The sequence below is a fragment of the Strix aluco genome, chromosome 3 (assembly GCF_031877795.1).
Source record: "Strix aluco isolate bStrAlu1 chromosome 3, bStrAlu1.hap1, whole genome shotgun sequence".
NCBI classification, from domain to species: domain Eukaryota; kingdom Metazoa; phylum Chordata; class Aves; order Strigiformes; family Strigidae; genus Strix; species Strix aluco.
The window spans coordinates 47178472-47194417 of record NC_133933.1 but is presented as its reverse complement, the minus strand read 5'-3'; the positions used below and the strand labels follow the sequence as shown (position 1 = coordinate 47194417).

The window sequence follows — 15946 nt, the reverse complement described above, 5'->3', positions numbered from 1 at the left end:
GTATACAGAGTTTGAAGTGTAAACATTTGAACATATATGACTGAGAGAAATTGTGAGAACTGTCAGAACAATTAAGGAAAGATAGTGGTAATCTTTCTTTTTAAGGAACATGACTTTCTTACCAGGAAAAAAGCCCCCCAAAAAATCTCTCCCTATATCCCTGTATGATATTCTAATAGCTATATACATTCACTGCTGAATTGCAAATGCTTCAGTTTGTAACAGTATGTGCATGCCTGAAGTCCTCCATCAGTTCTAGTCCTTCCCAGAATTACTGCAGGTATAATATTAATTCTGTTAATTTTATATGATTCAGAAGGAATCATTGTTTCTGAACTCTCCTCATTAGTGGAGAGCTCTCATAAAAGTTGCCTCTTGGAATGCCCTGCGGGAGGCCAGATACTATTAGTCATCATTGCTTTATTTCCCAAAAGGTGACAGGAATCCTATTCTCACATTGCAGAAAAGAATTTTTAGTAGTCAGAAATGGCTTCACAAGATACTTTCTGCTCAAAGGGCTTTTCTTGTAAGTGCACATGAATTGCCCTTTTTCCTATCCTGCAGGCATGAACTAGGGGCATGCCTCAACTGCGCTACATTTATTATTTTCTTTTTTTTATGGTCCATAGCTATTGGGTCCAAGAGAAAATTGAATCAGACTAGAGAAAAGGCAACTCACCAACATGGCCCGTAATATGAAAGGTGCAGAGCTGATGTGTTTTACCAGATCCAGCAATACAATAGCTGAGATTCATGACCTGACCTTTTACTTAAATTGAGAAGCAGAAGTTGTGCTAGAACACTGATACTTAGATGTACTTTTGTGGAATATACTGACTTTGCTGTGTAGAAGACAGGAAAAAAGACAAATGCATTTCTAAGATATAAAGCTTCCATAATTCCTTCCTCCCCAGAGTCCTCTCCCTCAACTTAAACAGAAGAGACTATTTAGTTTACAAAAGAAAATAGTTGAGGGCAAAACCTTCATTCTTTTGGCCTCTTTAAAACCAATAACTAAAAAGGTTTAGAAGTTTATTTAATGAAGTGTAATAAATCCTGTTACCAAACAGAAGCCGGGTATTGCTCTTGCAGTTTAAAAACTCCTGCACGTTAAAAATGTCTGCCAAATTGGTTTTGCATATTTTGCAAACAGTATGGACAAGTCTTAAAAAGACACACTTAAACAAATGGATAATTATATTGAATGGGTAAGTGCTTTCATCTGCTACATGTATGTGTCAGGGAGAATGAAAATGACTTAAACCTGTGTAAGTGCTAATTTAAGGGATTTTCAGACTATTACATGAATATATACCAAACACGTGCATTAAAAATTTTCATGTTTTTAAATGCTGTACCTGGAATTACTTTAAATACTAGTGAGAAGATGAAGTAATACAAAATTCTGATATGGGAGTAAGTTTATAATCAGGTTAAGTTCATAAGGATGTGTTTGTATATTTCATTGATATTATGTGAACATTTGTTGATAATTTTAAGCTGTTTCAAGCAACATTAAGCTAGAGAGTTACTAGTGTTTGTGGAAGCACATCAGAACGTTGGCAGTATGTCATAACTCCATTATGATGGGCATTTTGAAAACGTAAAATAAATATATGATTTCCTCTCCAAAAAGCAGTGTGCACATTCATCTAAAGTGTAAACTTCTGAAGATCTAAGACTGAAGAAAGTTTTGTGAAGATCCAGGAAAACATCCTAGCTGTGGCACTTTTCCAATCTAAGGAATATTCGAGAAGCCTTCTGAAAAGGCTCTGTGAAATGCATCCTCCTTAGTAACCCCTACACATGTTTATCTTCAGGAGTTAATCAGGAAGAACAGAAGAGCTGACTTTTCAGTTTAAGGCAAGAAGTTAGAAGCCTGCAACCTATATTTCAACTTGAGGAGTTCTTGGGGAGCTTAGATAGAAAATCTTTGCCTTCCTTCATTTCCTCCTATAGAATATGAAGAATCTGGGCCAGCCTTTGCTTAATAATTTTTAAAATTTATTTTAGGACTTATATATATGTTTATCTATTAGCTATTTTATTTTTTCCACACTATTAAAGTGTGCTGACTGCTGAAAGGAGAGTGCTCTGGGAGAGTGAGCGAACCCGGCTGCTGGTAGGTGAAATATTGGAGAGGGAACTGGCAGATCTAAGCTCTTTGTGTACAGCATAAGCCTCCTTTTCCGTAGGCGGTCTGTATCTTCTCTCAAGAGGAATTCAGTCTGAACCAAGGCAGCCCGTGCAAAGGAAGCGGTTAAGATTATTTATTAGAATGGTTTTATAGGAGATAACCACAAAGAAGTAATTTTCTTTGCTGATAATCCAACATTTAGAATTTTATCCTTTTACCAACTAGTTGGCAATATAATGTACTTTGAAATATTTTTGCCAGTAGTTAAAATCTATGCTTTGTTTTTAAAAACCAAACGTTTCGTATGAACTTTCTTAGGTGGAGTGGCAGCCACATTAGATGGGGACAGCCATTCAGACTAAGACATATAACAACAGGAAAATATTTAAGTCTCCTGGATGACAAGAGTCTTCTTCTTACAGACAAAGAGAAAGCGGATGTAAAATCTACGGCATTCTGTTTTCGGTCTTCCAAGGTATGGAATCAGTGCAGCATTAATATAACTAGTAGTAATTCCAGTCTCTTCAGTAAACAAGATTTAGATATTTCTATTGCATGAATTATCGGAGTCTTCTACTTTTTCACTGATTAAGAAACCCCCAAAAGTCAGTATAATTAATATCTGGAAAGCTTCTTTTATCATACTTTCTTTGGTAATGCTACCTGGCTGTATGTTTGTGGGTTGGTTGTTTTTGTTGTGGTTTTTGTTGGGATTTTTTTGTGTTTTTTTTTTGTTTTGTTTTGTTTTGTTTTTTTTGTTTTTTTGTTGTTGTACTGCTTGCCCACTTTTGAACAGTTTCCTCATTTCTTATTTGTATTTCTGATGAACTTCCCTGGTACTTCACTCCTTATATCTGTTGGTTGACATATAAAAGATTTATAGTGTTGTGGGTTATTTAAATTAAATTGGAGAATCAGGATTTCTTTCATCAGATACTTTACTGTAGTCCAATTTAAAGTTATCATAGTTCGAATTTTCATTTGTCACCTTCGATAAGCATTTCAAGTTCAGAACAGTACTTTGTGTAGTGGGTAAACAGTTTAAAACAATACTATGATAAATTCTTTAATATCCTTTCAGTGCTCATACCTTTCACCTGCAGCATGATGTTGCTGAAAATTTTCCAAAATAATGTTTTTTTAAAAATGTATCATCTTATATATATAGAAATAATACTCTGTAGCATTTACTTTATATATTTTTAGTCTGCTTGGTAAGATAAGAAGTGAATATATACCTGAAAGCAGGTATATAGACTTTTGCACTCTGATAACAGACTTTAGTTCAGGTGATTGTTTTGAGACCCAGAAAATGTATTTTTTTTTTTTAAAGCAGTTATAAAAGCCATAGAAATACTTAAATGTTGTAGGACAATGCAGTGCAATTATACTGGGGACTCCTGTTGCAGGTACTATAGAATCAACAGTTATTCTCCTTTGAAATAGAGACACAAAATAATTTATTCACTGATTCTCAAGATGGAGTCTTCAGCAGGGTTTACTCCAAAAAGACTGAAACAATATACTGTACTCTACTGTTACATGGATTATTGAGTCCAAAAAATACTTGAAGGCAAGAATTGCTAGCAATACAGAGAGTATCTTTTGTTGATATGGAGAAGGTGATTCATCTCTAAGTAGCATATGCATAAGTGTTTTGGAGATTAGACAATGTTGTATTTGAAGTTTCTTCATTTGTTTTTTTCAACCTGAATTTGAAAGTCTTATTTGGAAGTATTCTGAGAATTTATAGTTTGAGGTGGTTTGGTTCTACCATGTTCCAAATAAAAAGTGAACCTTTTTTGATTTAGTTGTTGTTAAGTGACCAAACCTATTTTATGCTTAACAGAGAAGAGATAAAAGGTTTTGGGACATGTAGAAACATGTTATGGTAATCAATTATTGAAGTAACATGAGAGTATTTTAAGAGGGCTCTATAAGCTAGTCAGCACGTGACAGATATAATCTTACTGATATCTAAATATGCATTTTCAAAGAAATTGGAAGTTTGGAAGATCATATTTAATGTTAATTTTGTGGATATCAACATTCATTTTAACTAAAGACTTACTTAGAAGGAGTTATGGAAATGCCACAGGGGAGGAGTATACAGTTTGCTCTTCATTGCTGAGGATGAATCTAGTCTCCTGCTTAGGGCTTCTTAAAGGAGTGTCATGTTTCACTTCATTAGGATACAGGTATTAAATATTTTTAAGGGCCTTCCCTCTCTGGAAAATTGCATTAAATAAATATTTCAAAGCAGAGAAGCTAAGCAGCTTTAGAGGGTCTCTTTTCCTCTGAGCATGTATGGACAAACCATCCAACCTTTCACTTGTGTTGTTGCATATAGTTAGCCTAAAATAATTATTCCTGGATAAGAGACAGCCCCTAATCTTCTCTGTTGACTACAGAGCATTAATAATTGGGAGTATGTCAAGTGGCTAGATCTTTCTTATATAAATTTCAGTCCTTTTTTGCCACAGTCATACTTTTCAGGTAGTGGAAGGAAGAATTATGAAGATCTCACTTGTGCTATGGAAAAGTTAGCTCTAAATCGGCAAACAAGATATGGGGCAAGAATACCCTTATTTGCAGTGTTAGAGACTCAGTTTCTTCAGTGTGAGTAGATGATAATTTCAATTTCCAAATGAAAAGCAGCTTTCATGTTTGCAGAGAAAATATTGAAAATGTATCCCCTGTAAATCTGAAGATTCAGATGCAAATGTAAATTTATTGTTGTTCTAATCTTATTATTTGTAAGGGCCTTACCCATCATTTTAAACACATTAGCTTGCCACAGTACTGCATTTAAAAAACAAGTGAAAGAGAACCAGAAAGCTGAAGTTTTTTATAAGATGTCTTATATGAACCAGAATACTGTTCTCAGATGCTCAAAGTAACACACACACACTCTTGCTCTCTCTGTCTCGGAATCTTCTCGTGTTTATTTTGCAGGAAAGAGCTCAATTCAATGTGATTGAATTTAGTCTGGGCTCTAAACCTACACGCTTAGTTGTCAGTGTACTTATGTAGGTAAGGGCAGAGATCTTGTTTGGCAAATTGTTGGCACTGCAGTTTTTATTCTAAGTAAATTTGACATTAATTCTAACTGAAATGAAGATTTCAATATCAAACCCCTTCCATTTCTGTTATAGTCAGTAGATTTTAAAGAAGGTACAGATTAATATTTGAAATTAATAATCCCTCATGTTTTTGACAGTATGAGAAAATTTATGAATTCATATATTCATATTTTAAGAAATTGGTTGCGAGGAGGAAGACTTGGAAAAAAAGAAAATATTACAATGTAGAAGCACAGTATATTCACACAATCTTATAGTTATGAAGATAATTCGAAAGACTGGAGCTTGAAATCAGGCTGTCATTTCTTCATATGATAGCAGAATCTAATTTATTTTTTCCTATATCATCATTTGTGTGCAATGTCCTGTTATAAGTAGCTTTTCAATTTCCAACTGTTATTACATTCAGGTTATTTGTGCTAACTTTTGAAAGAATTGAATACAACATTTAGAGAAATGATATGAACAAAATAATGCAGTAATAATGAAATAGAAACATGCAGTAACTTGGTAATTGGCATCAGATGTATTAATAAATCAGTTATTATCATGTATCAATGGACAAGATTTTAGTAAGTATTTCAGCACTTAAGGAATCAGGCATTTACAAGATAGTGAGATTAACATCTGTATCCATAAACTGTTTAATAATCTGAATTGATGGATATATTCTATCTGGAAGCTTAATGTTATAAAAAGTAATAATAAGAATTTCACCTGAGTATTTTTTTTTTCCTTTTTTAAGTGCTTCAAAATGCATTCATAATTTTAGGGTGAGAATCTAGTTACATGACATCTCCCTTTACTTAATAAATGCTTTTAAAAATCCTTTAATAGATTAGAAATTGTTTTCTGTTCATTTCAAAAACCTGATCTTTGTCATCTTTTACTGTGAATCTGTCTCCCCAGATTGTGAAGGTGCATGTGTATGCTGTAATCATTCTCCTAATCTTTCCTGGTTGTAGTAGGATAGAACATTTAGAAGTTTTGGTCTCATTATTTGTAACAGTACTCCTCGGAACTGAAGGGCTTGTCTTCTACTGCTGATCAGGAGAAGCAGAGAAGCTGTATTTGGTTAAGGGGATCATTTTGCACCCTGAATGTATGGCCTAGAATAGACCTGCAATTTGCACAGATGATTTTTTGAACAGTGGTGAAAATCAAGCAGCAGCTTATCTGGGTATACGTGAGCATATACAGAAGCAGAATGCAGTGAGTTACTGCACGGTGAACCTGCCTGCACTGCTGAAGCTGTGAAAGGGAGAGCAAAACAGCCACTGCGGTATTGCAGTAGTTTCAGCTTCAGCTGCAACAATTGTGGTGTATTCCCTGTCCTCCCAGAATGATGAATAGCTTCTATGTCAATAACTTGATCACATGAATCAGAACTAATGAGTCAAAGTGGTTTTGGTTACTCTCAGTGGAGATTTTTGCCTAAAGTGAAGCTAGTGGCGACAGCCTCAGGAACAGGCAGATCCAACTTGCTGCGAAGAAGGTCAAAGTCCTCTGAGAAGTTTTGGGCATAACTACAATATCATCCTTCCTACAGTTAACAAGATATATGCTGATCTTTTATAACATGTTTTTTCCATACTTACCTTTGGATTTAACAACTAGGGCAGCAGAGAGGTAGTGTATCAATCAGTTGAACCATATGCTTTTGGAGAGATTAAATGGATGTGCTGCCGTGAACCAGGATGCGTAGGCTGTTTGTCTTATAAACTGATGTCTGTGGGGAAGGCGTTGGTTCTTAGAAGACCTAGATATTGTGGAACACCTCAGATTACAGTTACAAACTATAGTATTGTTTGGGATACTAAATTTCCTCTCCTGAAATGACTGCTCTCTTCATAGGATGCCAGCTGGACTGATGCATGGTCATGCCATTCTTCTTTTACAGCACGTCAACAGGCCAGTCATAAACACACAGAAATGGATTTATTTTCTCAGGAAATACTGAGCCCATTGTTGGGCAGTAATGGGTAGTGACAGGTTAAAGGCCATCTCTCTGTGACAGTTAGAAATAAATTGTAGGGAGGTGCTCATCTTTTCCAGACTGGAAAAAAACCCAAAATCCACAAGAAAAAGCTTCTGGAGGTTAATGCCTGGTTCAGCTAGGGGATTCACTGTGTTTGGTGTTGTTTTGTAAGCTTTTATGTTTCAATAATAACATATACTGAGAATTATGATCCTAGTTTCTTCCGAGGCAGGTGAAATGAATACCCCTGGCTTTCCTAGTGTAATAAGCTAGGTTTCTGTGTGGATGGGATCTCTCTCTCCATCTTTTCCCTAAATGTTTAACTAGAAGTTACACTTTCACCATTTTTTAGTAATTTTATTAAAGAAGGATCTGAAGTATTCTTTTAGGTCCTAGACAATTGCCTAATATTCAATATTTTATGCAAATATTAACATGTTGGTTATTGTTCTTGTATACATTTTTTGCCTCCTTCTTCAGGAAAAGTTGGACATAGGGACAAGAAAAGAGGTGGATGGAATGGGAGCACCAGAAATAAAATATGGGGATTCAATATGCTTCATACAACATGTAGATACAGGCTTATGGCTCACGTACCAGTCTGCTGATGCAAAGTCTGTAAGAATGGGTTCTGTGCAGCGGAAGGTAAGACTGTAAATAGGAATGCATTTTGTTCAGTCACAGTCTGATAAGGTAGAGGGGAAAATGAAGGGAAGTATAGGAGATGGCTAATTTCTGGGTTTCAAATATTTTAAGCATGTCTCTGTTTCACTGTGAACATTGGTTTTTTTTTCAGTCACATACTGAAAAGTTATGTGATGTACTGAATTCTTAACCTGAAAGCCAAAGTGCATGTGTTAGCCTGTAGACATTAACCCCCAGACATTGATAAATCTGGATATACTTGATGTCAAAACTAAAATATTAGTAATAACATGTAGAATATGCTAAAATCCCTTTATACAATGTGCTGTAGTTTGGGTTAAGCAGGCTTTTAGCTCAAAGTCTTTTCTTTCCATGTTGTGACTGTGTTACTTTTGGCCTGGAATGGTCAAGTCTTGAGCCTTGAGGGATTTCTTCTTTTAAAGAATAACCATGGCCAAGCAGAATGCTAGCTCAGCACAATAAAGTAGGAAAAAGTTTCTTTTACAACTTAACACATCTTCTGGAAGCTACATTTGTGTTAGTGTTTATTGTAAATGTATGCAGGAAATTATTTCTCAGCAATGAAAAAAGCCTTCTTTTTCCATACTGTAGTATTTTCTATGACTGTTTTACATGCCAGAACTACAAATCTAGAGCAACATCTGGTATGCTTGAAAGGTCGTGCCTTAAAATCTTTTACCTATATATATAAAAAAAAAAAAATTTGTCTGTATCATATATGTGTATATATATAGACACACATACATATTCTATTTTATGTAAAAATAATACATATTTAGGAAACTGTTTATATATCTGTAAAATTTTAGGGTTTATAATGCATTAATATAAATGTTTCTTAATATTTTAGTGTGTGATAATTAATACTTATAATAATTATAATAAATAATTCTAAAAGAATTCAAAATAAGATACTTTATTGAATAATTTAGTGATGTAAGTAATATAAATAGTTTGTGTATGAAAAAAACATTTTTATCTGAAATAGTTTAAAATATTTATGTAGATTGGATCGAATATCTTCAGAGCCATGATAACTAAATATGAAAACCTGTTAGTTATTGGTAGTGGCTCAAGGTGTAGTCAGAAAGGAGGGCCAGTAACATACTTGGAAAGCAGGATCAGTAAAGAATACCTGTTTTGATCTTGTCTGGACTTTAGGGATCTGCTGCTGTGTAAGGGAACTATTTTTAAGGTTGACAAAAACAAACAACAAACAAAGCCCCTTAGATTTTTATTTTTTTAAAATAATATATATTGTTTACAGAAGGTGTGGGTTTGAGATTATTATGTCACTGAACCTGCTGACTCAGTACAAGTGTGTTCTTGGGACACAAGGAAGTAAAACATGAGATTATCAGTTTTTAAATAAATTCTTTTTTTTTTTTTTTGGTATGTGACTTCATAGTTTCCTAGCCTGCCTTACTACGTGAGTTTTCATACTTCTTATTTGTGAATAATGTTTACGTTTGCAGTGACTGCTTTTTATTTTTGAATTGCAGGCAATAATGCACCATGAAGGTCACATGGATGATGGTTTAACATTGTCCAGATCTCAGAATGAAGAATCCCGTACAGCACGTGTCATCCGTAGTACAGTCTTCCTTTTCAACAGGTTTATAAGGTGTGTTTTTAAAATGAACTTTTCATCCCTTTTATTTTCCTCTTTTGTTTTATTCAAAGTGGCCATTAACACAACAGTGAACAACTTAACCCTCAGAAAAAACAGATGAATATTCTCAAACCAGACTTTATGCCAATTCTTTGTGTTATCAACAGAGATGTACCTTGAGAGGTACTGTTCGGTTTCTTTATCCTCTAGTATTACTATCAACCTTGATTTGAATGTATAAACATACTGAAAAATGAAACAAACCGTGAAAGAGAGATTCTTCCTTGGCAAAATTTGCTGTAAGTTGTGCAGTGCATCATTTAGCTCTTTATTTTCTAAGTATGGTTTTTAAAAGTGCTCTTTCTTGAAAAACCTGGAAGAAGGAGATATCTGTATAACTCAAAACTGTACAAGACATAAATGTACTGAAGAGATTAATGGTCTCAAGGAAAAGCTTTTCTTAAAAGTATGAAATTACACCTTCTTTCTACCCTACCATTACTTTCCTTATTTGTTGCCTTTTAATGCTACTTGTTTCTTTTAATGTTTTGCAACATATAAAATATTTTATTTATAGTATTTTAGCCATTTAAAAATACTGCCAGATTTATGCAATTTGCCCTTATCTTCCTACTCCAAATGTCCTCCTAAATAACACTGATAAAATGCTAATTCTCAAATGTTTGCGACTTCAGTAATTGATGAAAGGCCCCTCTCATCAGTGTAGCTGGCATTAGAAAAAGGGTGATATGCAGTAAGACTATATGGAATGATAAGAATTTCATAGGAACTCATTTTTCACAAGAGAAGATGATGTGGGAGCTGGTGACCTGAAGCAGCCATGCCCTAAATTGGTACACAGCCAAAGACATAGACATGTCAATTTGTTGAAAAACATTTACCCAGGTACTTAAATAACAACAGAGAAAAATGCCTGTCAGGAGAATTGCCTACTGTATGACATTTAAAATACAAAAGAAATGCAAGCCCTAGGTCACTTTGTAAATAATACATTTTCATAGAAGCTTCTAAGGATGCCATAAAAGATAAGGACAAAGAAAGGCAAATTAATGATAAGGTTTCACAAATCAAGGTACTACTAAATTACAGTGGAGGTTTTTGCGGAGTGCATAGGGAGTCCAAGGTAGTGTTTAACAATTTAGTTTTGTCAGGATGTTACTCCCAAGAAGAAGAAGCTGAATTGGAGAAGATCAAAATTATTCTCGTAAGTGTGTGCCCCAGTCATTTCCCACAAAGTCAGTAGAAAAATTGCGCTTCAGATAACGTGCTCACAATAAAAAGTAAGTTCTAAAGGTAGCTTTTCTAGTTATCTTTTTGATACATTTTCATTATTTATTCTAAGAGGTTTTTAATCTTCAGCAGTAAATATTCCTATTGAATTCATGCTTCCTAAATTTAGAAATTTCCAAGCCCTAGTTCACCATTTCAGATGAAAATACAGTGACATGCCAGTTAAAAAACCCCACCAAATCCACCCAAACCAACCAACCAAAACACCATTCCCCCCGCTCCCCCCAGCAATGCTTATCTGTGTTGTCTTAATCCAGCAAAAAGATGAGTATAAAAAGGGGCTTCTGCTGCATATTGTGGCCTGGAGAGGAATCCTGGGAGTGAGCAGGGTGCTGTGCAGCTCGGGAGAGAGTACTTGCGAGCATGATCGTGGGTTAGGTTGCCAGGGACCTTTGGTGCCACTAGGGAAAGAAAAGAGGAAGATGAGTTGTGGGGCTGGGAGGGTGCCCGTGGGGACATGGCGGGCTCCTCTGCCAGTGAAAGCTCAGTGGTCTTTACGTCGGCATAAATAGAGCACCAGTGAAAACAAAGAGGACCTCTTTGCTACATAGCTGGGTTTTATCAAAAATATGCTAGCAAAAAATCCTTATTACAATGGCAGAATTGAGAATGAGTCAAAAGAGAAATCACAAGTGTCAAATAAGCCCCCTCCTCCTGCTCTCGCCTGCTGTGGGCAACAAGGGTAGGCCCTTCCCTTCAGGGCTGCTCCTCTCCCAGTGCTTCAGAGCCCTGGCTGGTTCCTGCAGAGTTTCAGGATCCTCTGGATCTTTCCCTCCTTCCTGAGGATGGGCGTTATGTTCACACTCCCTCAGCACCCCTGATTTCTCTGCCCCTTGTGGCCCCTCCTGCTCCTTCCAGAAGATTCTGGCGGGCCTCCTGCAGCCCCTAGCTGGGGCAGCTCCCCTGCCCAGCCCCTGCCCACTGCCGCCTTCCTGAGGGGAGCCAGGGAGGTGCAAGAGAAAGCCCCAGCCTTCCACTCGCTGCATGGTGCTGGTGAAGTCTCAGCTGCAACAGCCGCATTTCAAAAAAGGTGAGGTTAAAGGGAGGAGGAAGGTATATCAGGGGTGCAGAAAGCATAGCACTGAGGAAAAATTGGATTATGGGGTTTGTTAGGGATTCAGTGAAGCAAGGGGGAGGTGCACCATGGATGAGAATGGTCTGCCCCCCACTTCTAGGAGATGATGGTAATAGACTACAGCAAGGCCAAGCTTGAATTGTATATCAGGGAAATAAAAACGCTAATGAAGTGCTGGGTCAGAGTGTGTGGAAGAGCTGCATCTTCCAGTACTGAAGATGGCTTAAGAACAGGTTAGAGACGTGCTTGAGAGCCTGTATCAACTATATGGGCCCTCTTTGGCACCATAGTGCTGGTTCTTTGACTTCTGTCCATCCCAGCCTCATGATGTTTTGAACAGGTTTACAGTAACTTCTCTACATCTTTTTATCTGCTTCTGATACTGCTAAATGTGAAGGTAGAATATTAAAATATGTTTTGTGGATTTCAAAAAAATTTAAAAAAAACAAAGTTTTTGATGCTTCCAGTTTATGTTTGGGAAGGGAAGGGTGAATCATTAAGCGGTGAATGGGGCAGACATAAATAATTTTTGAGAAGTTACGTAGCTGTCGGAGAATAAATTGAGTATTGACATCTAAACAAACTTTGCTTTTAAACCAGTAAAAAGTTTAAATGATAAAATAAATTAATTTCCAAAAGTCAGGAGACTTTGCATCTTCTCATAGGGGCCTCGATGCTCTCAACAAGAAAGTGAAGTCTTCCGCCGTCGATTTGCCTATTGAGTCAGTCAGTCTGAGCCTTCAGGACTTGATTGGCTACTTTCACCCCCCTGATGAACATTTGGAGCATGAAGACAAACAAAACAGGCTCCGAGCACTGAAGAATCGCCAGAACCTCTTCCAGGAAGAGGTAATTCTCTCAGTTTTACTCCTGTTTTTCCACCATGTTGTCTGCAAGTATTTCACAGTGTCTGTAGCATTGATATGGAGTATGTTTGCAGTGGGCTTTTTGTCCTGTAAGAGTCAATTGCTCCATTTATAATCTCTTTAAATCTGTTGATTTTCCTGTATATTTAAAGAAATACATTTACTTCCTTTTCCTTTTTTAAAAAAAATTAATATGACCTTGTGATCTAAATTCTAACCATAATTTACTCCTTATGTGTGAATTAGTTTCTTCTGTTATAGTTTAATCTCTTGGTGCAGAAAGATGTTTTGTATTTAATAAGCATGCTTTACGTATTTCGTTGAATATTTTCTGTTATTTCTCTGGTAATGATAGTTGCCTTTACTTAGTCAGATGCCTAAATGCATTCCAGAATAGAAACTTGCTTAAAATTATATATGGAATACTGTTTACTTTTTGTTTTATTTTGACCATCCTAAATGGTAAATTTTTATTATCACAGTCAAGGAAAACTTTTCCATAGGGATTGCTTGTTTGACTCCACTTGTCTAACTCCATGTATATATTTTTGCATTTTGCATCTCCTGCCTTTCCTGTTTTGCTTTCTTAGATTTCTGAAACTCTTATGTGTTTGCACCTAAACAATACTTTTTTTTTTTTTTTCTCTGACAATCTGAGCCTTTCCATTTTTAGGGTATGATCAACCTTGTTCTTGAATGTATTGATCGCTTGAATGTATACAGCAGTGCAGCTCATTTTGCAGACGTAGCTGGGAAGGAAGCTGGAGAAGCATGGAAATCTATTCTGAATTCTTTGTATGAATTACTAGGTAAGATATATTATGGGTTACTTGGATTGTTTTAGCTCAAAATAATACTCAGAAGAAACCTGTTTTAGTATAGAGGAATTACCACTGTGTAGAAATTTAGGATACAAATTAAACAAGATTTTTGAATTTTCAGGTCTTTGCACGTGCTTAAGAATAAAATACACTGAAAAAACTCAAATAATGTGATTTTTCTAATAATATTTATTATAAATAACATGTTTCTGACTTCAATTAAATGATTGATTGCTTTTTCATATGATTGTATTGCTGATGTATCTTGTATACTGCCCTAAAATGTTTGAACAAAGTATATGTGAACACGTCATTTGTGTGTTAAGGAGCCGTGACATTGTGGTCAGTTTTGTAGAAGTCTATGATTTTGTACACATCAGGCTGCAGAACTGCAGCATAAATCTTAAGGCTTCTATAACCAGAACCCCTCTTACTAGTCAGTAATGCCCAGTGACTCCAGCATTATACTAGGATACGGTATGCCATGGAAAGGTACTCTTTGAGATGCAGTACATCATGAAGGTCTTGTCCACCTGCAGTCACTGAAAATCTCATAAGACCTTCTGTAGGTATCTAAGTGTTGGTGATCTGGTCAAATTTCTATTTAGGTAGTATTTAATCACCTGATTTGTTTGCTCACCATTTTGAATTGTGTATGTTATTTATGTTCTAGTATGGCTCATCATATAGGGTTATTAATCCACTACTACAGCTGCCTGTATATTCATTCCTGATTGTCTACAAAAGGAAATTTTACTGTGTTTTTCCATGGACTTGTAGTGAGGAGAACAGTGCACAAGCTTTTGTTGATTTCCCAGTCTCCGTGCCCCTCCTGCCCCATTATATTACTTCCCTCACTGCATTATCTTCAGGCAGCTAATGCCTAAGAAGCCTGACTTTGATCTGGCTATAATGAATTTGTACATTGCTCTGTTCTGAATAATGCTGGAGCTGTACAGTAATTGCATGGATGACAAATGGATACTGCTTGCTCAGTCTTGCTTCAGCAAACAGTACTTTGTTTTTTGAGTCTGCACGTAAATAAAAGTAAACTGTGATGCCAGAATTCGTGGCTTTTGTCACCTCACTGACATTGTGATATATATCACTGTGATGAGAATGGTGGCCTTTACAGACTTTGAGTTGAGACTGGATACTGTCAGATATAAAAAATCATAGAATAGTTTGGGTCTCGAGGGACTTTTAAAGATCATCTAGTCCAACCACCCTCATCATAAAAAGTTCCTGCCTCATATTCAGTCTAAATCTACTCTCTTTCAATTTAAAATGATTGCCATATGTCTACTAAGGCATCTGTCCTTCCTCTAGTACAAATACATACAGTCATTCTGAACTTTTATTTGATCCTTTTGCATCACCAAAGAATGCACAAGAGTATGTGTAATGATGTGACTTTAATGTCTGACTGACCACATCCTGTTTTTTATTTCTTTAAAACTGGATGCTAGACTTGTTCAGCGTAATGGGCAATAAAAGAAGCAACTGTTGGATATTATTTTTTGTTTTCAATGTTAAGTGGCTGTGTGCCTCATTTAATGCACAGCTTTAACCACTGAATACTAACCCTTTACAAACCTCTGCTGAGCTGCATTTATGAAACCATCTGTGTTTTATTACTGTTAATGAAGTTAAATTTATTGATGTTGTGTTAAGCAATGAACTATTACTGCTTTCATTTTATGTTCATACCTGAAGCACAGTGAGATTATGTGGCATGCCTATAATCAATAAAAAGTCACTTACAGAAACAAGTGTTCCTTAGTTCTAATCTGTGTCTTTTAACAAGATACTCCTCCTCTTATGATTCCCAAGTATTTTCAAATAACTATGGTCATGATTAATTAACTATGTAAGATTTCAGGGTATAGATTTTTTTCTCATCTAATACAGCAAGAAAAAGGGTTTTTTTGGTTTGTTTTGCTTGTTAGGGGTTGTTTTTTGTTTGTTGGGGGATTTTTTGGTTGGTTTTGGTTTTTTTGGCTATGAAGCAATTGGATTGTGATCTCTCCTCATGGTACAGAACTGTCAGTGCAGTGACCCATTTGCAACCAACTCCAAGTTTGCTTTTCCCCTTTGCAGATACAGTTTCATATCATATTTATGTCACAAGTCTCAAAGTTTAACCTTTTATGAATGAGACAGCATAAAAATACAGTTGCGATACAATACAGTGAATTTCTGCAGCATTAAAACATAGATTTTGAGAGGCCATTGCCTCTTAGCAGGACCAACAGTCTGCTGCTGAAAATAACCATAGAAATTTCAGGTTGAAATAATTTATTGGCAGAATTGGAAAACAATCTTAAGAAAAGCAGTTTGCGTTGCTCTGCACACCAAACAGTAATGTTAGCACCTCACTTTTTTTGCAGATGCTTC

General features: G+C 35.9%; 1 protein-coding gene across 14 annotated transcripts in view; it reads left to right on the top strand.

The window, feature by feature from the left end:
* RYR2 (ryanodine receptor 2) overlaps positions 1 to 15946 on the top strand; it is a 441630-nt gene that overhangs the window by 204589 nt on the left and 221095 nt on the right. For all 14 annotated transcript variants that reach the window (XM_074818391.1, XM_074818396.1, XM_074818388.1 and 11 more), the window contains 5 exons: positions 2456 to 2612; positions 7679 to 7843; positions 9367 to 9488; positions 12528 to 12711; positions 13402 to 13537. In XM_074818391.1, coding sequence (XP_074674492.1) covers positions 2456 to 2612; positions 7679 to 7843; positions 9367 to 9488; positions 12528 to 12711; positions 13402 to 13537 — 764 coding nt within the window. The remainder of the gene's footprint in view (positions 1 to 2455; positions 2613 to 7678; positions 7844 to 9366; positions 9489 to 12527; positions 12712 to 13401; positions 13538 to 15946) is intronic.